The sequence below is a fragment of the Neofelis nebulosa genome, chromosome 2 (genome assembly GCF_028018385.1).
Source record: "Neofelis nebulosa isolate mNeoNeb1 chromosome 2, mNeoNeb1.pri, whole genome shotgun sequence".
Classification (NCBI taxonomy): Eukaryota; Metazoa; Chordata; class Mammalia; order Carnivora; family Felidae; genus Neofelis; species Neofelis nebulosa.
Window position 1 is genome coordinate 123,082,826 of NC_080783.1, and position 26,249 is coordinate 123,109,074.

Genomic DNA, 26,249 nt, shown 5'->3' on the forward strand with positions numbered 1-26,249 from the left:
TTGGGCCTAATGTACTTTTTTTAATAATGATTTTTTTAAAAGGGAACCTACATTGGCCTGACTTCCTTTTGTCTGAATAAAAGCTTTAGCACAGTATAAAAGGGTTGCATGTGCTGAAATGTTGCCCAAGGATATGTGTTATTATTCCTCCCCCCTTGACCAGCAGGGTCTCCGTTCTCTTTCCCTTTCAGCCTTTTGTTTGAACAGATGGGATTGGGGAAGCAGGGAAAGAAAGCCATTCTGTTCTCATTAACTCTCCCCATACACAAACACAAACCTGGGCTTCAGGGACTCTGAAACGGGACAGCTCCCACTCTATTGCCATTGAGACCTGATGTACTGAGATACAAAGAAAGCCAGGCCCAGGGCCCACATCACCATTTCAATGAGGTTGCTAACCAGTAAAATTATGTTTATATACGTTTTTATAAATACATTCACAAAAAGATGTGTCCATATAACACAAGCAAATATCACGTGTATAGAAAAATCCACCTATTACATGTAGTATATATAATATAGTATTTTCAGAAATTTCTTTATCAGCTATGGTGATATCTTGAGTACAAATATATTTGTGATGGAATATAATGGTGTTCTGTGAATTATAAAATCCTTTCCCCCTTTATCACGTCTTCTCTCTATAGAATAGAGCTTAAATATATTGAGAATGGTGGGGTTCCTATTATCTCATGCTCTCTTGTTCAGCTGTAGTGTAAAAATTTTTATTAAGGTTTCTAGTTTGGATGGTCTTGTTTGTTAAAGCTCTTGACCAAGAAAAATGTCACAAAAAAATTTAAAAATATGGGTCCAAGTATTCAAGGTCTCTCTTCTGGGGTCCTTATACAAATAAAAAACTTTAAGAAATAGATACATATATATATTGAGAGAAAGTAAAAGGCTTTCCAGAAAGAGCTGAGGGTGTTTCCCCCCTGGTGAGCTAATGCCGGGAAGTGCTATCTTTTGTTCTGGATGCTGGATTAGAAAGTGGTCTGGCCTATTTGTTAGATCATATTTGCTTTTAAATCTCCGTCCATCCTCATTACTATGATGAGGGTACTGAGGCAAAGATAAACAGAGCCTGAAAAGATGTCTTCTCATGGCCAGATGCTACCACATGGGCTTTTGACTCCATGAGCCCTAGGTCTCAGGAGGGAGAGCGAAAAAAGAAAATGCCCAGGAACAGATGCATTTATATTTCATAGCACATTCATACATGCAGAGTGCAGTCCCCAAGGAGCAGGACGCTACTTTTACTCTTCTAGGACTTCTAAAGGTGTGGAATGTGTAGAATAAACAAGAAATGGGTAAAACTGTGGAGATGGTAAAAAGATCAGTGGGTTGCTAGGGGTTGGGGAGAAGGAGAGCTGAGTAGGTGGAGCACAGAGGATTTTTAGGGCCGTGAAAATATCCTGTGAGATACCATAATGATGGATACGTGTCAAAACATCTGCCAAAATACATTTGTCAAAACCCACAGAATGTACACCACCAAGAGTGAACCCTAATGTAAACTATAGGCTTTGGGTGATAATGATGTGTCAATGTAGATTCAATGACTGTAACAAATGTACTGCTCTGGTGGGGGAGGCGACGCGTGTGTGCAGGCAGAAGGTACGGGGCAAATTTTCACTTTCCTCTCAATTTTCCTGTGAGCCTAAAACTTCCCCTAAAAAATAAAGTCTATTTTCTAAAAAAGAAAAACAGTCTTTTTTTTTTTCAATTAAATGGATTTTGTGGCATGTCTCTTGGTGGGATCCCCCAAACACAGGGGAATATTTGTATCAGAAGACAAGCATCTCTAGGCGATAAACAATCCTTTGTAGTGCTATCAAATATTTCCTTGGAGTTTGTTATGAACACAAATTCGTCTTTACTTTTTTTTTTATGCCCAAAGAAACCAAAGCACAAAATGCTCCAGGCCTGAGTTTGTGATCAAAAAGAGAAATTGAGTAGAATTTCTATTCCTTATTAGCAATTGTTAACTCAGGAACACAGGATTCAAAAGAACCTGTTGAAAATAAAACATTTTGTCAACTATCCAGATCACATCAAAACATGCTGATATTTAATATCCTGTTAGGGAAAAAGAAAAAAAGAACTCTGTTGTATACCATAATTGTTTCCTGCTGTATAGAAAAAAAAAATGCAGATCTGGACTTCAACTAGAAAATCTTGGAATATCTTTCAATATTTTTATTTTCAAAATCGGTTCAGATGGACCAGGCTGAGGGCAGAGAAGATGGCTCTAAATTGGCCAAACAACCACAGGGAAAAAAGGCCAGTGATAAAAGGCAGCCAGTCCCAAGGGGGGCTGTCTTGCAGGGCGCCGTGGGGGTCAGCACTGGCTTTAGTCCTATTTAATATTTTTATTACCAATCTGAAGGGGGAGGGGAGGCTGAATAAAAATGAAATCTGCAGATGGCTACTCATTACAGAGGATTTGCAGACCCCAGGAAGAGCAGGAATGAAATTCAGAGGTTCATTTGGAAAGGTGGTCAGAAAAAAAAACAAAGGCGGCTGGAAAGCAGTGAAATGGGGAATCCCAGGGCAACAACTCCATTGCAGCAGGTGAAAGGCATCTCAGGCTGCAGGAATTCTGAGAGCTTCCTGGCAGTGGTCAAGTTTTACCCCTGCTTATTAAGGAACGCCACACATTTTAGGTGTTCGGACTGGCAAGGTAAAGGTCTGCGAGATGGTCTTTAGATTGCTGAATTCAGTTTCAAGAAGACATAGGGAATTTAAGTTAGGATCTCTTCTCTGCCTTCATAATTGCATGTGCTCCTGCTGAGGGGTGATTTAAGGCATATGGATGATTAAAAAGACCAGTAGGCAACCAGGTCCGTGCCATTCTTCGATGTGCACAGGCAGCCCTCTGTCCTCAGAGCCTGTCACTGTGCAGCTTGGCTCCTGAGATGTGCACAAAGCCTTTCTTCAGGAAGGGCTACCCACAGGCCTGGCCTCCCTTTGCTAGTGCCCCATTCATTGAAGTGCTGCCCCTGCAAGTTCTGCAGGCTGTCCCTATGTGCTCAGCAGAGAAGTCATCGTCAACTGAGGAGATCTCCTCTTTGCTCGGAACCCTCCGTGGCTCCCAAATGCCTGTAGAAAATTGCCATTCCTTAACCTAGGATTCTGGCTGTCTCCTAAAGAGCATGTAAGTTACCGCACCATCCCTGGAGTCAAGACTGACTGGCTTCAAACTGCCTGACTCACCGAATGCCCATTGTTTCAAGTACCAACTACCAGCCACTTTCAACTACCAAACAGGGAAACCAGTATCTGCCTCATCATGTTGTTCTAAGGGTCAAATGAAAGAAATATACATAAAGTGCTTATATCGCGTCTGGTACACCGTAAGTGCTCAAAGGATGCCAGCCACAGCTTTTTGTTTGACAATTATTCACAATGTGTCCCTAATGCCACTTTATCAAATGACCTTTCAAAAACAATCTTCCCGGGTTTATTTATGGCACGTGTTTTATCTTCCAGAAACTGGCATTTCTAGGAAAAATCTTTAATCTACCATATACCAGTGATCTTTTCCTGCAGAAGCTTGATGACCTACCTGCTCCATGTTGAACAGGCACCCACGTTTGTGGCTCTGCCTGCCTCACGGTGGACCAGCTTGTCATACAGCACCCTTCACTCTCTGATCTCAGCCCAACCTTCCAGCCTCTCATCTTTCACACTCTTCTTGCCCAGGCTCCTCACAGTGTCTCCTACAGGCACACCCCCACCTTCGTCCAACACCCCCCCACCCCGCCGCCACCAGACTGGTTACCCACACTGTTTGTTCACACACCTGGGGTTTTCATGCCTCTGTGTGTCACTCACAACACTCCTTCCATCCTGCCATTACTTCCTCACTTAGAAACAAAATCTCATTCCCTTTAAGGCCCCATCAAGATGGTGCCACTTCTGTGAAGCCTTCCCAGGAACTACTCTGCTCTATCCCTTCTCTGAGGAAACCAATCTCTTCCTCTGGGTTCCCACTACTGTAACTCCCAACAGGCCGCGTGGCTGTCTCCATCTCTATTGTGAGGGCTCCTGCGGTCAGAAGTGTGTCTTACTCAACCTACACCTCAGGTTCCTGGCACAGAAGTCCTTAATAAATATTTGCTGAGTGTTTTAGTTAAACTTGTTAACTCATGAATGGAAGCTGTTCTTGCTGGAGGAAGGGAAGAAGCTCCAGGGAATCCAAGGAAAGGGGCAGACAGGTCTAGAGACAGGAGAGCCTGGTCTATCCACTAGGACCCCCTGCTGGACAGAGAAAGTGGGTGCAAGTAAGCAGCTTTGAAATTAACTTTGGGACTGGGAGCCCTTTCCCCACGGGAATTGGGTCTGGGTTAGCCACAGAGAAGCACTGGAAGTGAGATTCCAAAATGCAATTTCACAGTTGGAGCCACCTTCCTCCTCCAGCATGGCAGCAGCACGTCTGTCCTGGGGACAGGCACACAGACTGTGTAATCAGGCTCAGCTGGTAATCAGGGAGCTGCCAAACAGACGCGAGACTAAATTACCTTCCCGTCCCGGACAAAGTGGCCTTCTCGATGAGGGTTCAAACCAGTGATGGTGGAAAAAAACAAAGGAAGGCAAGTGGCAGCTGCTACCAAACACCTGGCCAGTGGACGGCTCCCAATCCGTCCTTATTCAACCCGCAGACCCTCTAAAGCCAGGGTTGCTTAATGAGGAGCGAGCGTTTCAGACCAAAGGTATTTGGTGCCAAAGTCATCGTTAGAGGAGGAAAACAATTTATGCCCACAGTGACAACAAAAGGGGCAGAACCAATTTCCTGTCAACAGCCTGCCAATGGCCGACCGAGTAAACTTGGAAGAAACAATGTGCCTCAGTTTCCCTCTTTTGTAATTGAGAGGAATGTGCCCTCACATCCAAGATTCAGATGGTAAGATCTTTTTGGGATTGAAGATCCAATTTCTGTTCCTGCATGTGTGTGTCCTTAGGGGGCTGGAAGGGACCTTGAAATTAGGAGAGAACCATGTACGTTCATGAGCTGTGGGATAAAAAGTGCTAGAGGAAGGAAGGAAAGCCCAGAAATCAAATAACTGCCTAGGAAAGGGGCATTTCTGAGGCTTAGAGGGAGAATGAGGCTGCTATACTCGATTTGTAGTTACTAAGGACTCAGAATACCAGGTACATGCTGTGCACAGAGTTTGCAGTGAGCAAAAACAACCAAAGTTTACCCTTGCTTTCCTGAAGCTTACAGTCTGGGGGGCAAACAGCCATTAAACAAATCTTCCCACGAGTAAATGTAAAACGGCATCTCTGAGTGCCATGAAGAAGCAAAGAGCTATGGGATTGGCCGTGGGGGACTTGATCCAGTTAGGAAAGGCCCCTCAGAGTGTGGCACCGGAGCTGAGAGTTGAGGGGACAAGTAGGGTTCACTCCATGTGGAAGGGAAAGAGGAGCGTTCCAAGCTGCTGGGACAGGTGGGCAAAAAAAGGCTTCTGCAAATGCAAGTAGGTCTTACTATTAACTGCATCAATTATTGTGTGGCTCAGACATTTTATACTCTAGGTCAACAGAAGAGGGCCAGGCTAGCTGCAAGGCAAGGCTGCTTTCTACTATGGAGGTGGGTGATGAGGGAGAGGTTCTGCCTGAGTAGGATAGTAAATGTCACCCTCCAAAGGGGGCTGGAGGCAGGTCCTGTGTTTTACCCTGCTGTCTGGGTAACAGGAACAAGGTCAAGAGGTTCTGCTATAGCTTGTGGGTAGCAGCCAGTGAGATGGGCAGGACTTGCTCCACGGAAGGGATTCCGGACAGGGCCTGTGACACTGCATCATCCGTATCAGTCAGCTCTTGTCACAATGATGCTGAAAAACAAGTCAGCTCGGCACTCAGTACATCACCACACCAGCATTTATGTTCATGGTCTATAGTTTTTCTGCTATTCAGCTGATCTAGAATGGGCTACATGGGAGGCTTTGCTTCAGGCTGTGGGTCAAGCAGGGCTCCTGGCTTCAGGTTGGGTTCAGGCCCATTCCATGTGTCATGCTCAGATCCAGGCTGAAGACTCAGTGCTACCCAAGGCATGTCCTTGTCACGGCAGATCACTGGATGCAAAAGCAAGCCATGCAAGCACATTTAAGGCCTCTGTTCATGTTGTGTCTATTAACATTCCAGTGGTCAAAGAAAGTCACATGGTGAAAGTCAACACCAATGTGACAAGGATGTATATTGCACACACAGTGGGAAGGGTAAGAAATGAATATTTGCTTAACAATAATGCAAATTATTACACCATCCTTAAGACCAGCATGTGGTTATTTTAGGATCAGAAACTAGTGCTCTGGAAACTCACTATTTGTATTGTCTGCTATTATTTCCTTTTTGTTCTCCCTTAGTGTTTAGTTAAATTCTTTTTGAAAATGTCAGATTGTCTCAGCTGTTATGAAGAACAAGGAGAAACACTTTTGTCTACCCTTGAGCCTGAATTTTAAATGGAACTGATGGACCCCAGGGCGAGAATCCCAAGTGAGGTGAAACACGGGGGAACAGTTTCTAAGAATTCTTGTTCAGTAGTCACCCCCCTCCCCCCCCCACACACTTTGCATGTGATTCTCCTTCCAGCATTCTTCTCTGCTCACTCCTTGGAGGATTCTGGGGTTTGAGTTCGTAAGAAAACAGTTTCAGTGTACATGACATGTCAGACTACAGCATGGCAGAAACAATGTGCTATCCATCGTAAACCAAGATGCTTCCAGCTGACTTGCCATTAGCAAGACAGGCCTCCATAAGTACAGCCAGTTGTTCCAACCATCAAGGCAGGGCCCTACATACCAGGTTTCAGGCATGTCTTCATGTCCAGCTAGGGCAAGTGAAGTTAACCAACACTTTTATTTTAGAAAGTGAAACTCTGGAAACTGATAAACACTCCCACACTGGTCCCTAAGAGGGAGTGCTGGAGACGGTCAGGATCTGTCACTAACACTCAAAACGCAGGTCAACCTCTGTGTCACAGAGGGTAGCCAGAACCTCTCCTCATTCTTCCTTATAGCCAGTGGTTGCAATTTGCAAGAGCGTTCCTCAAACTTTAATGGGCTGAGGAATCACCTAGGGGTTTTGTTAAAATATGGATTCTGATTTACTGGGCCTGGGGTGAGTTGAGTCTGCATTTTAAACAAGTTCCCAGGTTTTGACCCGCTAGTCCATCAAACACACTCTGAGTAGCAAAGGATTTGGAAACCTCGTTCTGTTCCTTCTAGGAAATGAAGGGAATGAAATTGCTACTTTAGGTGTATCAAAACGTCAAAGTACGGGATAACCTTTTGTCAGGCTTTGGTGGGGTCAGGACTGGCTGCATATGGTTTCCAGTCAAATCAGGGAAAAGGGGAAACATTATTTAGAAGCGGATTCAGGCTCAATCTCAACTGATTTAACCTCACTAAATTCATTTAACCTTTATCTGCTTATAAAGCACTTATAACCTGAGTTGTCTGCCAATGAAACGGCTGTTTCTGATGTACTGCACTTCCTGCTCCTGAAGGTGCTAGAGAAGGAGTGAAGGGACTACTGATGAGAGAGGGCAGGGAGGGTTCCAGCTGTGTGCAGAAGGTGACCAGAGGACCACCTACCTTCAAGGTCTTGGTCTATTTTAGACTGCATATGTGGTTTCTGTACAAGGTATGATTCTAATTTGTGATTTATCATTTTTGTTGTGAAGTGCTCAGAAATGGAAGATGCTGTAAAGCAGCGCACTGCATTCAATGGGAATGCATTCTAACCCTGTCTTCCCTCACAGACTTTGTATTCCTAGGCAACCACACATTTCTTAGAAATAGGGGGCAGATGTGAACCTTGGTGTTTTGCACACTGACCTCAGGTACTGGCTCTAGAAGAATTCACGTGGGGTAATGTGGAAACAAAGTCTAAGAGACCCAGCAAGTCAGGCAGGACAGTGTCCCCCTAGGAGCCAGAGCCTGTGGGCCCCAATACTGGGCCTGCCACTTGGATGGCTGTATGTCTCAGACAGGCCATCACCCTCACTTTTCCCATAAGGGCATTAGAGAACTGGATTCGATCCCTTTGCTTTGTTTTCCTGACTTTTAAGCTGTGGAAGCCTTTTGTCAAATAAAGTCTAAAGATGAACCCAATAGAAAAAAGCAAAGCTGCTGGGCACCTGGGTGGTTCAATTGGCTACGTGTCCAACTCTTGATTTCAACTCAGGTCATGATCTCACGGTTCAGGAGATGGAGCCCCGTGGCGGGCTCTGCGCCGACAGTGCAGATTCTTTCCCTCCCTCTGTCTCTGCCCCTCCTCACCACAAAATAAATAAACTTAAAAAAAAAAAAAAAAAAAAAAAAAAGCAAAGTTTCTCTCATTGGAGCAGGGAGCCTAGAACTTTTCTATAGGGTCCTTAACAATCCATGAGGCACTGTGGAAGCCAACAGCTGAAAAGACACAGTCTGCAAACCAAAACAAACCTCTGCCCTAGATGACCTCAAAGGTCCCTCCTGTTCCAAGCTGGAGAGATCACTTCATTTGCAAGAATGCCCTCTAAGACTGCATAAAAGGTGGGAATTAAGCCTCTCCCAGCAGTAGGACACCTGTCTGTGAAAGGTTTGGGCCCTTCCTTTTTGCTCTTATACACATAAATTCAGGTCTTCAGGAAAAAAGAATACACGACAGGGACACCTGGGTGGCTCAGTAGGTTAAGCGTCTGACTCTTGGTTTTGGCTCTGGCCATGATCTCATGGTTGGTGAGATCAAGCCCCACGTCAGGCTCTGCACTGACAGTGAGGAGCCTGCTTGAATTCTCTCTCTCTCTCTCTCTCTCTCTCTCTCTCTTTCTCTGCACCTTCCCAACTTGTGCTGTCTCTGTCTCTCTCAAATAAATAAATAAACTAAAAAAAAAAAAAAAAAAAAAAAAAAAGAATACATGATAATAAAATCCTGATCACGGGGTACTGTTCACTAATGTCTCTTTGCAAGGGACAAAAAACAAATTTTCATCCATGTTAGGCAAAAAAAGGAGAATTTATTGGTTCACATATCCAACCTCAAGGACAGGAGGAGCTGATCTAAAAGCAACTTTCAAAACTTCTCTCTCTTCCATCTCTGCTTCTGTTATGTGTTGATCCCATTATCACCTCCTGAAGTAAGCAGCATCAGTTATGGACAGTCATTCTTCAAGCTTAGTAATTAGATAAGAGTAAAATACCCACTGACATACCATGTCCATTAAAAGACATCAAAGGGAGGACTCTGCTTGGACCATCCTAGGCTGGGCATCCCTCCCTGGGATCTACTGCTCAGGACAAAAGCAGGGTATCCTCTGTAATGGGTGGAATCCACTGGAGCCACATGGCTGGCTCCAATGTGGCTGTTACGAAAAGGGAAGAAAAGAGGAAAGGAAAAGAAAAACAGCAGATGTCCACTGTATCTGCCATTCTGAACCTTCCTCAGTGTGGGTCCGTTGTGTGTTTAAGCATTACTGCTCATTAAGGCTGCACACAGCCTCCACTCCAACCAAACTAGGCTGTCTCTTGCCTTTTGTTTTGTCCCCCTTGCCTAACATGCCCTTTCCTTCCTTCTCAGCTGGTCTACGATCTCACCAGTCTTCAAGGGATAGTTCAAATTCAAACTCTCCCAGAAAGGCCTCTTCTTCCAACCTGTACATTCTTTCCTTTCCAGGAGAAAGGGTCTCCTGTCTGTACCTTCAGTGGTGTGTTGGAAAATGTTTTAAAACTGCTCCCTTGAAAAACGAAGAATCAGACAAAACCCTGATTTTTCATTTGTCAATTTCCATGGTGTAATTACTCCCACCATGGTCAATTTCCTGCTCTCAGCATGACAGTCACTGAATGCAGAGCTGGAAAGAGGTGTGCAATACAGCAACATTACATAGAATTCCCATAGCATTCCCACCATACAAATACAACAGATCTAATCTCAAGAACATATATGTTAATAAACTGTAGTAAAATAATTAGAAACTTTATGAATTTTAATATATAAATTTTTTATTTATTTTGAAAGAGACAGTGAATGCAAGCAGGGGAGGGGCAGAAACAGGGGGAGAAAGAATCCTAAGCAGGCCCTGAGTTGTCAGCACACAGCCCGATGTGGGCCTTGATCCCACAACCGTGAGATTGTGACCTGAGCCAATATCAAGAGTTGGACGCTTAACCGATTGAGTCACTCAGGAGCCCCAGAAAGTTTACGAGTTATGAGTATTTACTAACTTTGTGTTTAATGTAATTTAATTGTAAGTTTATATTATTTTAATATTGGCAGTGTTTAATAATCATCTCATAAAATTCTTAGAAAACTAACAGCTACGGTTTTGACTTTTCTAGAATTTCATTTAAATAGAATCATACAGTAAGTAGTCTTGTATCTGGCTTCTTTTGCTAAGCATAATGCTTTTGAGATGTATTCATGTTATTGCATCCATCAGTAGTTTGTTATTTTTTACTGATGAAACATCAGTATACATCACGTGAATAGCACCACAAATTTTCATTCATTCGTAATTTTGGTTTCTAGTTTTTGACTATTATGCATAAAGTTGCTGTAAACATTTGTATACAGGTCTCTGTGTGGACGTAAGTTTTCACCTGTCTTGGATAAATATTTAAGAGACTGTTGTGTTCTATGGTGAGTGTACATTTTTTAAAAGGAACCACATAAAGGTTTTCCTAAGTGCACTTACGATTTTGCATGCATATCAGGAATATAGAATTCCAGTTGTTCCATTTGCTCTCGAACACTTAGTGTGATCAGTCTTTCTAATTTTAGACATTCTAGCAGGTGGTGTAGTGATCTCTTACTCTGATCTTGATAAGCACTTTTCTAACAACTACTGATGTTAAGAACCTTCTCATGTGCTTATTTGCCATTCATCTGTCTTCGGTGAAGTGCCAATTCAAATCTTGTGCTCAATTGTCAACTGGGTTGTTATTGTGGAGTTGTTTTATTATTGAGTTGTCAGCGTTATTTATATATTCTGAATGCAAGTTATTTATCAGATATAGGGTTTATAAAAATGTTCTCCCAGTCTGTGGCTCTTATTTTCTTAATAGTATCTTTGCCCAACCCAAAGACACAAATATTTTCCCCAACATAACTAAAATTATTATTTTTTAGCTCTTATGTTTAAGTCTATTTAATTTTTGTGTATGGTATGAAGTGAGGTTTGAGGTCCATTTTCCCTTATAAATATCCAATTTTTTCTAGCACTGTATTTTGTTTTGCATTTTTTAAACTTGTTTTATTTTTTATTTTTTAAAATTTACATCCAAATTAGTTTGCATAAGCAACAATGATTTCAGGAGTCGATTCCTTAGTGCCCCTTACCCATTTAGCCCATCCCCCCTCCCACAACCCCTCCTGTAACCCTCAGATTGTTCTCCATATGTATGAGCCTCTTCTGTTTTGTCCCCCTCCCTGTTTTTATGTTATGTTTCCCTCCCCTTATGTTCATCTCTTTTGTCTCTTAAAGTCCTCATATGAGTGAAGTCGTATGATTTTTGTCTTTCTCTGACTAATTTCACTTAGCGTAATACCCTCCAGTTCCATCCACATAGTTGCAAATGGCAAGATTTCATTCATTTTGATTGCCGAATAATATTCCATTGTATGTATATATATACCACATTTTCTTTATCCATTCATCCATCGATGGACATTTGGGCTCTTTCCATACTTTGGCTATTGTTGATAGTGCTGCTATAAACATTGGGGTGCATGTGCCCCTTTGGACCAGCACTCATGTACCCTTCGGATAAATAGTAGTGCAATTGCTAGGTCGTAGGGTAGTTCTATTTTTAATTTTTTGAGGAACCTTCACACTGTGTTCCACAGTGGCCACACCAGTTTGCTTTCCCACCAGCAGCGCAAAAGAGATCCTCTTTCTCTGCATCCTTGTCAACATCTGTTGTTGCTTGAGTTGTTAATTTTTGTCATTCTGACAGGTGTGAGGTGGTATCTCATTGTGGTTTTGATTTGTATTTCCCTGATGATGAGTGATGTTGAGCATGTCTGCATGTGTCTCTTAGCCATCTGGATGTCTTCTTTGGAGAAGTGTCTATTCATGTCTTTTGCCCATTTCTTCACTGGATTATTTGTTTTTTGGGTGTTGAGTTTGATAAGTTCTTTATAGATTTTGGATACTAACCCTTTATCTGATATGTCATTTGCAAATATCTTCTCCCATTCTGTTGGCTGCCTTTGTTTTGCTAATTGTTTCTTTCGCCATGCAGAAGCTTTTTATTTTGATGAGGTCCCAGTAGTTCATTTTTGCTTTTGCTTCCCTTGCCTCTGGAGAGGTGTTGAGTAAGAAGTTGCTGTGGCCAAGATCAAAGAGGTTTTCTAGCGCTGTATTTTTTAAAAGTCTTTATTTTTTAGAACAGTTTGAGCTTCACAGCAAAATTGAAGGGAAGGTACAGATAACTTCCACATCCCCCCCCCCCTTCCCCCTGCACATGCATAACTTCTCCAGTTATCAACACTCTCCACTAGAGTGGTACATTTGTTATAAGTAACAAAGCTACACTGACACCCCCAGTCACCTCAAGTCCACAGTTTATATTAGGGTTCACTCTTGGTGTGGCCCAGTCTGTGGGTTTGGACAAGTGTACAATAACACGTATCCATCATTATAACAGCATACAGAGTATTTTCACGGCCCTAAAGATCCTCTGCTCTGCCTACTCATCCCTCCCCTTATTCTAATTCCTGATTTTTTACTGTCTTTTTCAATGACTAATCTGCTTTTAATCCCATCCAGTATATTTTTTATTTCAGACATTTTATTTTTCATGTCTAGAAGCTCCATTTGAGTTTTTTACTGGGACCTACTCTTGTCATTTAGACCCTTAAATAATTTGACTGGTCCTTCCCAGTACTTAATAAGGCCATGGAATTTCTTAGAACAACCTACCACAGAGTAGGGAGTTTGAAATACATAGATGTGGACCATCCAGCTTATTAGTTGTGTCACCACAGGAAAGTCACTTAACTTCTCTGAGTGTAAGAACGATCACCTATAAAATGGGATTGAGTGATAATGCTCACTGAATGGGCAGGAATTTGTTGGAGCAGCAAACAGATGGAAGAGGTATTTGTGACCATGAGGCCCCTCCTTCAAGTTTTAGAACCTCACCGCTTTGGAAGCTGGTTTTAGTCATGAGTCAGAGGAAGGATTAGCAGTCCCTTTACGTTCGGAAGGAGTGGCAGAGGAATGTTTTTGGATGCTACAAGTCCAGACCATACACTGCAAGGTACAGTGCCTATTCCCAGAACACTGCTGAGATGATGATCTAGAGGATGTCATTCCTGCTCTTGAGAGCCCACAAGTCCCAGGGTGCCACCGCAACAACAGCAGATGGCTCTGCCCCACGTTCCTCTTTGGTCATGTGTCCACACCCTCCTCAGCACTTGAGAACTTTCCACAGGACAACATCTCACACACACTCAGCATCTCGCTCTAGCAGGCTGGTTGTGTCCTGAATGGGGATAATCAGGGGAGTTTCAGAGAATGGGTGGCTACCACCAAAGGACCCAGCAAACAGGACAGGCAGAAGGACTAATCAAAGGGCTACAGGAAAGGTAAAAGAACCAGGCAGGCTGGGGGGGCTTGTCTTGGAACAGTTAAGGACAGGGTGTCTTTCCCAGTCTAAACTTATCCTGCAGCCTGTCAGGCAAGGAGACAGAGCTATAAAGAGCAACAAGCTGTACAACAAGCCGTGAGGCTAGAGACAGAGGCAAAGCCAGTGCTCACATACCAAACAAGGAACCAATTCTTCAGGTTCTTCACATACTCTTCAGATTCTGTGAGCAAGATGAAGACCATTGCTATTTAAGTCACAAAGACCACAATGCTGGGTAATGTCCAGATGGAGGGAGTCTCGATCAGCACATCAGCAGGAATCTTTTGGTCTAGCCCGGGTTTTCTCAACCTTAGCCCTAGTGACATTTTGGGAACAGACAATTCCTTGTTGTGGGGACCTGTCTTGAGCATTGTAGAAAGTTTCATGTTATCACTGGCTTCTGTCCACTAGGTGCCAGTACACGCCAATCCCCTCCCTGTGACTTGACACAACTGAAAAGGTATTCAGGCACTGCCAAACAGCTCCTGGGTTGTCACATTGCCTTTGGTTGAGAACCACTGATCTGGCCTTCTGGACTTACACCTTAGAAAAACTGACAGCACTAGCAATAACATTTCCTGACTTCAGAGCTCAGTGTGAAATACAGGGATCTCTGCTCAAAATCCCATATTTATGTCGGTTTACTGATACCTGTGAAGCAAAAAGCCATTACTTATATAAAAATTTGCCCCAAGCCCTTAACATAGTGGTTAATTACACACCGTCCAGAGCATCAATCCCAGCCGTTCAGATTCTAGCTTCATCGCTTACTACTGCGTAGCATTGGGCAAGGGAATTTCATCTCTTTGTGCCTCAGTTTCTTTATCTGTGAACTATGGATAATCACAGGGACTACTTCATGAGGTATCTGAGGATATATATTTGTTGTTGTATGTGACGCACTCAGAACAGTGTTTGACAAATGGTGAGCCCTAAAGATGATCTATTCTAGCACTTGTCAGCTGGAGGGGAGGGGGTCGGGGCAGGTTGTGACAGTGTTCCAAGTGTTCAAGTGTTCATGACATTAACAGCACAAAGATTCCTTTTTTTTTTTTTATAAGTACCCAAAATAATAACTTAAATATCTTGCCACTTAAAATAAAACTGCTTGAGAGCCTCCAATTAAATAGGAGTACACATGGCCCTTAGTGGGGTCAGACAGGCCAGCTCCTGACTCAGGCACTCAGATTATCACTCAGCTGCCACAGCAGTCTGGGCTACTGCAGAGCTTTCAATTATCTTTACTCTTAGTCATCATGTTTTCTAACCTGTGCCTACAACACATTATTGTGCAAAGACAAAAAATACAAGGAACACTGGTGCTAAGACACAAGAGGAAGCATATGAATGTTAACTAATTCTACAAATGTATCTTCATAAATCCATGAGTTCACTTTATTCAACCCAAATCCCAATTCACATATCCAGATACAGCCAACGTTTCTAAAGTCAGAGTCCAAAATATACTATCATAGTGAATTTAACTGTTCATTTATTAGGATTAAAGAGACTACTATGTTGTATTACTTGTCCCAAAGAGCTTACAAACAGCCTGACGCACTCACCCAGGTGGACACTGTGATTGCTTCCCCCCATTCCTCTCTGACTTTGGACAATGACACCTTCCTGGCAGTCCAGGACTTTGGGGGAAGCTGATCCCACCAGAGCCTCAGTGATTCAGTATAAGTGCATCCCCTGGACTCTGGTTTTAGAAGTGGGGACATGACCTAATTTTAACTTCAGAAATTGGAGAAGATGGTTCCTGGTGGTTTCTGGGGGGAAAGAACTCACACTGTCCTCCTGGAAGTGGAAGAGAAAACATGGAGCCCAGGAGTTGTTGGCAGTCATCTCTTAACAACCAGGCACAGCCCGTAAGAATATGGTTGAAGACACGAGAAGGTAGAACAGAGAGATGGAAACAGAAGAGATCCTGATGACACTGTCAAGCAGACGAATCATACCAACCCTACAACCCTCCCCACTTCAGTAAAACAAGCTAAACCAGCTTGCACTGGGTTTTTCTTATTTGCATCCTAACATAATCTTAGCTTTAGCTCTCCTATTTAGAAACAAACTAAAAAAAAATATAAAAACTAAATGAGCTAACTGCAAACTATGAGAATGATCAACATCACATCATAAAAACAGTTTTTGTGTATTTTGTTTGTATAGCCCATAGCTTAATTTCAATTTTCCAAGACTTTTGCTTCCTGCTAAAATGGAGTAACAAAGACCAGTTTACACTTGTACCTGAAACAACAGCAAACAATCCATAAAAACACCAGAAATAATAGTTTTTGAGAAATTACACATTAGGCGATGAAAGAGTGTGATCCCCGAGAAAGGAAACCAATGATGTAAGCCTTACAACTGCCCCAATATACTGCCTGCAGAGAGAGCTTTTAGGTGGTGGCACAGGGAAGGATAACCAGAGCAGGGCCTCTGCACTGAGGAGGAGGAGCTGAGGGTCCAGGTTGGCAAGAAGGCCACAGTTCACAGGCCACTGCAGCAGAGAAGAGAGCTGCACAGAGAGAGAACCATGAAGGTCAAGTCCTGAGGGCCCTTCTCAAGTCCTGAGCAGAATACTGAGGAGTGCATGTATAGAAGGAGAACACATGAGACTAGGCAAAAGAACACATGAGACTAGGAGGAACAGCACCTAGTGCTCGTATGGCCTAAGAAGGCCAGTTTCCACTAGCCAAACTGAAAAACCTCGTAATGGTGAGACACTGGGTAGACTGCTCAGAAGAATCCTGCCTTGGCAGTGGAGAATAATTAGTCTCAGGTCAAGTGTTGCTCTGGTCCTGCCAAAAAAATACCTTAACACTGAGACTATAACGGAGACTAAACGATCCCCCCCCCCCCAAAATTAACTTCATCACAGAACAAAGTTCAAGAAGACTTATCACAGCACCCAATTAGATAAAATTCACAAAGTCTGGCATCAGGTCAAATATTTGGCTTTTTCAAAGAAGCAGAAAATAAGACCCATAATGATGAAAATTGAAACTGACCCAGATATGACACAGATGTTAGACTTAGCAGACAAGGACATTAAGATAATTATTATAATTGTATTCCATGTATTCAAAAAAGTAATTCAAGGAAGACATAAAAAGAGTGAAGCCAGACTTTTAGGAAATGAAAGCTATTAATATCTGAGATGAAAAATACACTGGCTGGGATTAACAAATCCTGTATCTTGGAGAAGAAAAGACTGGTGAACTTGAAGACACAGCAATAGAACTATCCAAAAGGAAACAGAAAAAAGAAGTTTAGAAAATGGAAAGAGCATCAGTGAGCTGTGAGGCAACCCAAGTGACTCTATTTGTATGGGTGGAGTTCTTCAGAGGGGAGGAGGCAGAAAAATATTTGAAGAAATAGTGGCTTAATATGTAACAAATTAGATGAAAAATATAAATTCAAAGTTCCAAAGAGCTCAACAAACTGCAAGCACCAGGAACATGAAGAAAACTAAATCACCAAGTTACTAAATCAAGGCAAGTCAGAACCAAATGGCATAACACTAAGGATGAAAAGACCATCTTAAGAACAGCCCGAGGTAAAATAGAAAATTATGTACAACGGAACAAAGACAAGGATGACAGCAATTGCTTGTAGGGCACAATGCAAGCAAGATGACAGCAGACTAACTCTGAGGTACTAAAAAAAAACCAAAACCAATAAACAAAAACAAAGAACTGACAGCCTAGAACTTTTAACCAGTGAAAATATCTTTCAAAAACAAAAGCAAAATGAAAACATTTAGAGACAGGCAAAAGCTAAAACAATTGTTAACAAACTGATACCACAGAAATGGCAAAGGGAGTCCTTTGGGCAGAAGGAAAATACAGATGTGCAATCTGGATGTTCACAAAGCAGTGCAGCCCAATATCCTTCATGAACGAAGGTGCAAGAATTTTAAACAAAATTCTAGTACATTTAATCCAAAATTTATAAAAAGGACAGTATATCATGACTAAATGGGGTTTATCTTACAAATCCAAAGTCGATTTAACTTTGAAAATCAATTTGGTAATTCACCAAATCAACAAAGTAAATAAGAAAAACCATATGGTCAACTCAATAGATGCAGAAAAAGTATTTTCAACACCTATCCCCAAAAGTAAATTCAATATCCATTTCTGATGAAAATTCTCAGACAACTAAAAAAAAAAAAAAATGAACGTCCTCAACCTAATAAAGGGCATCTATAAAAAAAATCTATAGCTACTGTCATATTTAATACTGAAAGACCGAATTCTCTTCTCAGATGATCAGAGACAAGGCAAGGATATCTACTCTCACCATGTCTATCAACATGGTACTGAAGGTTCCAGCCAGTGCAATGAAGCAAGCAAAAGAAACAGAAGGCATCAAAATTTCAAATAAAGAAATGAAATGATCTCTATTTACAGATGACATGACTATGCAGAAGATGCAGTGGAGTCCATAAAAAAAGCTTCCAGAAACTCAAAATTGAGTTTAGCAAGTTTATAGGATACAAGCCCAATATACAAAAGCCAAGTATATCTCTATATACTATCAACAAAAAATGGAAATCAAAATTTTAAAAGCTTATCATCTTAATCATCAAAAACATGAAATAGTTGCAAATAAATCTGACAATATACTGAAATTTACAAAACACTGCTGAAAGATTATTGAAGACCTAAATCTATGGAGAGATCTACCTTGCTCATTCATGTTCCAGAAAACTCAGTATTGTAAGGATGTCAGTTCTCCCCAAATTGATTTATACATTTGACACAATCAAAATCCTGATGAGTTTTTTAACTTGATGAGCTCATTCTAAAGTTCACATGGAAATGAAAAGAACTTAGAAAAGACAAAACAACTTGAAAGAGGAGGTTGGAAGGTAACTACTCTGATTTCAAAACACTCCAAGCTACAATTATCAAGTCTATGTGGTATCGATATTTTAAAAAGATAAACAGATCAAAGGTACAAAACAGAGCCCAGTAATAGACTTATAGGTATACATAAAACTGATTTTTGACAAGGTGCAAAGGTAATTCAGTGGAGGACAGGCTTTTTAAGTGGTGCAAAACCAATCGGATATCCTTATGCATACACATACATACAAAACACCACAAATTTGATCTATACTTCACACCATTACTTATTAAAAAATTAACTCAAATCACAGACCTAAATTTAAGGGTTTATGTATGAAAAAAACCCAAATGTCTACCAATATGGAATGGATAAACACAACTGTGTATACTGATACAATATAACTCTAGTTGGCAATAAAAATGAGAGGTATTAATATATGCAACAACATGACCAAGTCTAAAAAAATAACTATGCTGAGTGGCAGAAGCCAGATTAAAAAAATAAAGAACAGATAATATGTGATTCCATACATTCTCGTAAACGACTGGCACAGGGTCTAGAAAGCTGGACAGATGAGAGTTTCTGTCCAATCTGCCTTTTAATGGCTGAATAAACTTTCGAGGATCACTCATTCTCTGATTCTCAGTTCCCCCCCCCCTTGTCAAATGGGGATAATTACACCTATAGTTAACCTCCCAGTGCCTCAGTTTACCCATCTGTTCAACGGGGATACTAAAATTACCAACTTCATAGCATTCAGACTAAATGAGTTAAATTTGTAAAGTACTTTTTGTTTTAATTTTCTAAAGTTTACTTATTTATTTAGAGAGAGAAAGAGCACAAGCAGGGAACAGAGAGAGAGGGAGAGGGAACATCAAGCAGGCTCTGCACTGTCAACATAGAGCCTGATGTGGGGCTCAAACTCACAAACCATGAGATCATGACCTGAGCTGAAATCAAGAGTTGGACACTTAACCAACCGAGCCACCCAGGTGCCCCTGTAAAGTACTTTAAAATAAGGCCTAGGGGCGCCTGGGTGGCGCAGTCGGTTAAGCGTCCGACTTCAGCCAGGTCACGATCTCGCGGTCCGTGAGTTCGAGCCCCGCCTTCAGGCTCTGGGCTGATGGATCGGAGCCTGGAGCCTGTTTCCGATTCTGTGTCTCCCTCTCTCTCTCTGCCCCTCCCCCATTCATGCTCCGTCTCTCTCTGTCCCAAAAATAAATAAAAAAGCGTTGAAAAAAAAATTTAAAATAAGGCCTAGCACAAATTAAGTGCTTCCAATTTACTTAATGACTATTTAGTGAGAACTGTGACAGGCCAGGCTGATTTTGAGGATTACTGTTAACAATAATCTGCTACTATACGGCTACTTTAAGGTTCATTCTACCTGGGGGAAACAAATCCCCAGGGTAGAAATGTTTCCAAGGAGAACTATTGTGTAAGGTCAGTGAGTCAGCCAGGGGTCTACACTGGGCGTTTCCCTGACGACGTATCATTAGTTACAACTTGGACTTATTACTGGTAAACTTTGGGGCTCTTTTTCAACCAGCACTAGTCTTTTTCTGCTCGGTGCTGTTTAGTAGGAGTTTCCTGGTGCTGGGCAGAAGGCTCCTGGGACGGCCTGAATTCAGGCCTGTTCCAATCCACCAGAGGAAGCCTGAGAGCGGGGAGCACCAGGCCCTAGACACAAGCGCTTCTGGGACTATCAGGCCAGCAGGCTGACTTCCCGGGGCCACTGGCCCAGCCCAGTGGGAGGGAAGAACCGGATCAAAGAAAGAAAGATGCCGTGCTCCGCTTTATCCACGGGGTGGAGTATTTTAGCCAAAGAAGGGACCTTTGGAGGCAGTGAAGTCCTGGGAGAAAGATAAGCCCGGACTTGTCCAGAGTCACGCCCATCAAACCCTCCTCCGCAGGCAGTCAGTCATCAAACTTCTCAAACCTGAGGTCTGTGCCAAGTCCTATCCTGGTAAAAGAAAATCCTCTACGAGCCTCAGCAAATTTAAAAATTTGAGAGCCAAAGAGGGACCAGGGGAGACCAGTGAGTCTGACCCTTCCCCCCACAAATGAGGAATATGAGGGCCAAGAGGGGAGGGAGGAGTCCTGACCGAGGTCGCACTGCCAGGCTGCGTCAGACCAGCCCCGAACCCAGGTCCCTCGGCCGCCTGTCGCCTGTCGAAGCTCTCTCGCTGGGCTGCCTCCGGGTCGTTCAGACGGAGTCTCTGCCCTGTAGACCTTCCAGTGCAGGTGAGATCCCGTCCACATGTTTCACTGGGAGGTGCAGTCTGAGTGCAGAAGAAGGGGGAGGCGGACACAGCCCTCCGCTGGTGGAGTCCCCCAGGTCTGGAGCATGGAGGCTCGCGCCTTCCCCCTGGGCAGCCTGCTCGCGGCTCCCCTCTCTTCTGCTCCCACGTCCCCTCCCAGAGGAGCTTTCCTCAACCACCCGTCCAAAGGTGCCTCCACTTACCCACGGTCTCGGACTCTCCGTTGTTCTCCGTTATTCTTCAGAGCACGTGCCTGTACTTGCCCTTACGTACGCACACAACATGCGCGCACGCGCAGGCTTACACGCATGCGCGCACCTACACCTTCATGTGCTTGCGCATGCGTGTGCACACCCCGCGTTTACGTTTTGCTTGTTTGATCATCGTCTGTCGAGGTTATAAACTCATGTAAAATCAGGTTAGCGACCAATCCCCAGTACCCAGAGAAGTGTCTGGTAAGTAGAAGATGCCCAATAAAAATATAATTAACAAATGGAGGGAAGACCATGGCTTCAAGTTCTGATTAATCTGTGAAATAAATTATTGTAAAGATCAAATTAAATAATATATGCAAAATCATTCTGGCACCTGACGAGAATAAAGAATTGAAAGGGGTTAGATTAGATTAAAGGACTGTAGGTAGGGCCCTCTCACAAAGTGGAGAACTGGCAAGAACAACGGGCCTGCATTGTGATAATAATTAACATCTATTTGCATTTATTTTGTTTTGTTTTGTTTTATCCCTTCCGGTTTAAACAAAACGAAACAAAAATACTGCTACAGGCACATAAGGATACACACACTTCTGCACAATCACAAACTAGGAGTGTGTGGGGGTGACACACTGGGGCAGCAGCTAAAAACCCGAATGAGAGGGCTGATTTCGTAGATAGATACAAAATTGACTCAAATGTCCAGAAGCATTCCCTGTTTACAAAATGAATTAATTAAGGCTGGTGAGCAAGAATGCAAAGGAAAAACAAAAAGAGGAAAATAAAAGCAGCCAGAGAAATGACTGGTACCTAAAAAATAGACCGTGGACAGTGAGAAACCTGATTTCTACAGCATGTGTCCTCGGGGCTGGGCTGCGAAGCCCCCAGTAGAGTCCAGGATCTGGGGACTGGAACTTTCCACACTAGAGCTTCTCTCTGTTAACATGCAGTTGGTCAGAAGCCAGACTTGAAGGCTTAAACTACATTTTCCAAATGTATTTCTTTTCCTTGGTACTTTTTATCAGTTTCAAGTCAAGAAATTCAAAGACTCTGACTTTAAATATTTCCAAATTTTTCAGTAAAATTTTAAAAACCTTTCATATTAAGAAAAGTGGGGCATATTCTAAATAAAGGTAACCCCGTGAGATTGAGACAATGGGAACAGGTTTGGGAAACTGACCTGGAAAAGACAAGACATACATTGTTTCACTCAGAAATCTTGTTCCTGGGAAATTTTCTAAAGAAAGCAGAGATCTCTGGTGCTTGCCAATGACCTGGAAAGTTAACCACGCCTTAGAATGGCTATTTTTGGCTCCATTTTTAAAAGCAGAGAGAATTCACCTTTAGAAAGAACTGAAGGTTTTCACGTTGTCACTGATGGGTTCTCCAAGGTCCTGGCTTCCTGGACATGAAAGTGTCCTGACAGCTCCTTGTCACCCTACTTCTCAGCATAAGGCCCTCTGGATGTAGAGGAGGGGCCTGGTCTTCCTCGAGTAGGGTGACAAACCTCTTTTCCTTCAATCCTCTATAAATGTTGTGCATGAGTGAGTCCTCACTCTTTCCAAAGCTGATTTTCCAACCAAAGGAAGACAAAACTTTGGTCCAAATTTTAAGAGCCATAGACCACTCTAAGGAGTGGAAAGACATGACTGGGCTGTTGTTTGACCAGAAAGGATGGTCGAGGAACCACTTAAGAAATTGCCCTGAGTCATAGTTAAAGCAGTCAGCAGCACCTGGAATCCTCACACTGGCAGTTAGGAAGGCTATTTCAGACAAGTTGCTGATCTCTCTGAATCTCAGTTAGCTCACCTGTGAAATGAGCGCTTATCAACTCTGCCCCAATTGCCTGCTTGGTTCAAGGAGAAAGTGGACCGGAAAGGATTCACAAACCACTATTATTAGAAACTGACAAGTCTTATAATAACCTATGTTCCACCATCTCCAGTGAGAATGAAGTAAGTATAATAGCTACCACGCACCTGCTTTGTACAATGCTTTTCCATCTCTGTGTTCCAAACCTTACAATATAGTCATAATTATCCTCATGTGACAAGGCAGGGGGAGGAACTGAGAACCAGAGAGAGTGAGTGACGCCTCAAAGTGCATCCAGCCATTAAAAGGCAGAACGGGGATTGGAACTGTCATCTGTCCAACTTCCGGACTCTGTGTACCAGTCTGTCTCTAATGAAGAGGAAAGGGACAAAAATGACACATTAGGGGTTAAGGTAAAAAAAGAGATATAACAGAGATGGTCTGTCATAATCTAAGAGAGTTTAATCTAAGAGAGTTTCTGAGGAAGACTGTTGAACTTTTACTTTATTTAAAGTATTTTAAATTTATTTTAAAATGGAGATGGGTTTTCCTGGTGTCAGCAGTGTTCAGCTGTGGGCAGGGGTGGAAGGAGAGGCACTGAGGCCCCAGGGCGGGGGTCTGACAGGGAGGGTGTCCCTGTATCTCTTGCCCAGTGCCTGTCAGGGCCATGTGAGCTTGGCACAGAGGCCACCCAGGGCCCAGTTCCCAAGAAGAGAGGATGGGGGGCAGGGAAAGGCAGGTGCAGAACGTGAAGTCCGCCTGGACTGGACTGTGTGAGCAGTGAGTAGGTAGGGGGACAGGCAGCCCACCCAGAGGGGACAGGCTGACTTCTCTCCTTAATTGAACGATTCCGAGGCCTGGGTGGCCCTGTGTACATGCAGACGTCTCCACTAGCTTGTCTCGTTTACGGTCCCATCTCTCTCCCCTCTCATCTTGTCTCCCTCCTTCTTGAGTTTCTCTTCCCTGACCTTGCTGTCCTCCTTATTCCTTGTGCACGAGTTCTCCTCCTTCCCTCCTGCCTCCTCCCTTGCTACCCCTCTGACAAACTGTATCAGCGAATCCCTCAACAGTGTCATAGCTAACTTTTTTTTTATTCATTGCATGATTTATTTTTAGCCTGAGACAACTGCATCCTAAAAATGGAGTTCCTGATGAGACAGGGGCTGGGCCCAGTTATGCGAGGTATCTGGGGCCTGGCCCGGCCCGGCCCTCAGTCTCCGCACGCCTGTGTCCTGTGCCCAGGAGTACCAGTAGCTGGAGCCCAGGCAGTGGAGAGTTGGTCCTCCGGGCCCAGGAGGGATAGAGAGGAGGGACCAAATCTGCCTCTCTGCTCCCCCGCTTCTTGCAACCAGACCTCTGAGAGTCTTCCGGCCACTTTCCTGCCCTCAGTCTTTCTGGGAAAGTGAAACGAAAACCGTTCCCAGATGAAGAGAACGCACCTGTTCATCGTGGGGGTCTACCTGCTGTCCTCCTGCAGGGCAGAAGAGGGACTCAACTTCCCCACGTATGACGGCAAGGACCGCGTGGTAAGCCTCACTGAGAAGAACTTCAAGCAGGTTTTGAAGAAATACGACTTGCTCTGCCTCTACTACCACGAGCCCGTGTCTTCAGACAAAGTCGCGCAGAAACAGTTCCAACTGAAAGAAATTGTGCTGGAGGTAAGCAGGGGGCATGCTGACCACCTTGTCCCAGCAAGCACGGGCTGGCCAGCGGCCTGGGGATGTGGGAACGCAGGAGCAGAGACTGTGTCCTGAAGTCCGGCTGCATTTTAGTCATGTGAATCTGAAGATATTTTTGTTGCAAAGCTGGGGTGTGTGAACAACGCAGGGTGGGGCCTGACTCCTAAAATAGGGACAGTCGAATGTGTTGCACAATGCATGGGTCTGATTTAAAACCTGTCCCACGATGGTCCTCTTAGGTTGTCAAGGGCAATAGTCCCAGCAACTATTTTTCTGAGATAATTTTAAAAGTTTGGTTAAGTGGCTTGGTGAAATGCAATTCAGAGACGATTTTGGTTTCATTCGGTGTGCTAACTCCCCACCCTCTGCTCCCTGAACTTTTGCCGCAATCCTGGAGAGACAGGAGGCTTTTGACCTTGCTTCTCTCCATGGGTCAGCCGGGGAATATCACTAAGTGATCTTCGTCTCTTGTGATCTGGGTTCAGTCAACATTGCACAGTGTACATGTGTGAAGATCTTTAGCTGCATGTTCACTAATTAACGGGAGGGTTTGTTTTTTTTTTTTTTGCCTCAGAAAGTTCTTGGTGTGAGTTCAGGGCAGATGCTGAAGTCAGTTCTTGTTTTATCTGCATTACATGGCCTGTCTGTTAAGCCTGGCACTGTGGGGCCCATCCTCTAATCCTTGGTGAGGGCTCCAGGGCCAATTCCTGCAGCGCCTCCTGGACAGTGTAAGGTCACTTACACTTCAGGAGCACCTGTGAGTGCCAGGAATTCTAGTAGTCACCAAGATCCCTTATCAGCCCCGTGCCCAGCCCAGGCACAAACCTGTGGAAAGAGACATTTGAGAATTACAGCAGCTTGTTAACTAGCACTTCAGAAAGCTCAGCTTAATCAAATATTGTGATTGCGAGAGTTACCATGTATGAAACTCATATAGATTTTAATCTTAAAAAAAAAGATTCAAATAAACTCCATGAAAACCATGTGACGTATAGTCAAATATGTTGGATATTTTAAAGTACTTCAGAATCCTAAGTGTCTCCCGATCATCATACAAGCACCTATTCTCAGAGCACTTATATGTGGCAGTCTGGTCATTACAGAGAGCTCAGGTTGACAAAAAACTAAGCGTTTAAAAAATATCACCACTACCATTATGTTTTGTCTCAGGCTTATCCTGGGGGCTGCAAGTGGACGTTCATCTTGTGGGTTGCATGCAAAGAGAAAGCAGGAACAGTTTTTAGATCTTTGTGCTATCTATGGGAACATTGCAGGCTGGAAAAAAACCAGGACGTATAGCATAGCTGCTACTCGGCCCCTGAAATCCTCGCTCATATCATTGTCTCTGTCTCAAACTGCCATACTCAGTTGTTGAGAGACTGAAAAAGTTAATTGAAGGCATAAAGATCCTACCCTATATGCTCATCACTGTCTGGCAGCCTGGAACTCAAAAAGAATGCCAGTACAAGCAATGACTTCCCATTTCTGATGCCCTATCATATTAAAACACATGTGCACACACACATACACATGCACACATGTACACACACTTTCCCCCAAGAATGTATCTCCCGCAAAGACCTAGGGCCCTGAGAAGGCACTTTCCCCTGGGCTCACCATCCCTTCACGCCCCTTTGATCCAAGAGTGCCTGGCAGAGACCCATAGGACATAGTTGATGTCCTGCAGGGTGCCAAAGCTGAGGTGGGCATCCTTAGGGGAAGAAGGACACAGAACTTGGGGTTGGGAGATCTAGATTTATATTCTGGCTTTGCCTTTCCTGGGCACATGACATAGGGCAGGTTGCTTAATTCCTC

The 26,249-nt window shown here is 43.4% G+C and overlaps 1 protein-coding gene and 1 long non-coding RNA gene across 2 annotated transcripts in view; one reads left to right on the forward strand and one right to left on the reverse strand.

The window, feature by feature from the left end:
• Window positions 1-21,974, reverse strand: part of LOC131504127 (uncharacterized) — a 61,743-nt gene extending 39,769 nt beyond the window's left edge. Inside the window, exon 1 of the long non-coding RNA XR_009257800.1 lies at window positions 20,935-21,974. This is a non-coding gene — a long non-coding RNA (uncharacterized LOC131504127). The remainder of the gene's footprint in view (window positions 1-20,934) is intronic.
• A 1,975-nt stretch (window positions 21,975-23,949) lies between these two features.
• Window positions 23,950-26,249, forward strand: part of CASQ2 (calsequestrin 2) — a 64,988-nt gene continuing 62,688 nt past the window's right edge. The window contains exon 1 of the mRNA XM_058716105.1: window positions 23,950-24,413. Within this exon, the coding sequence (XP_058572088.1) occupies window positions 24,180-24,413 (234 nt within the window). The 5' untranslated portion in view covers window positions 23,950-24,179. The remainder of the gene's footprint in view (window positions 24,414-26,249) is intronic.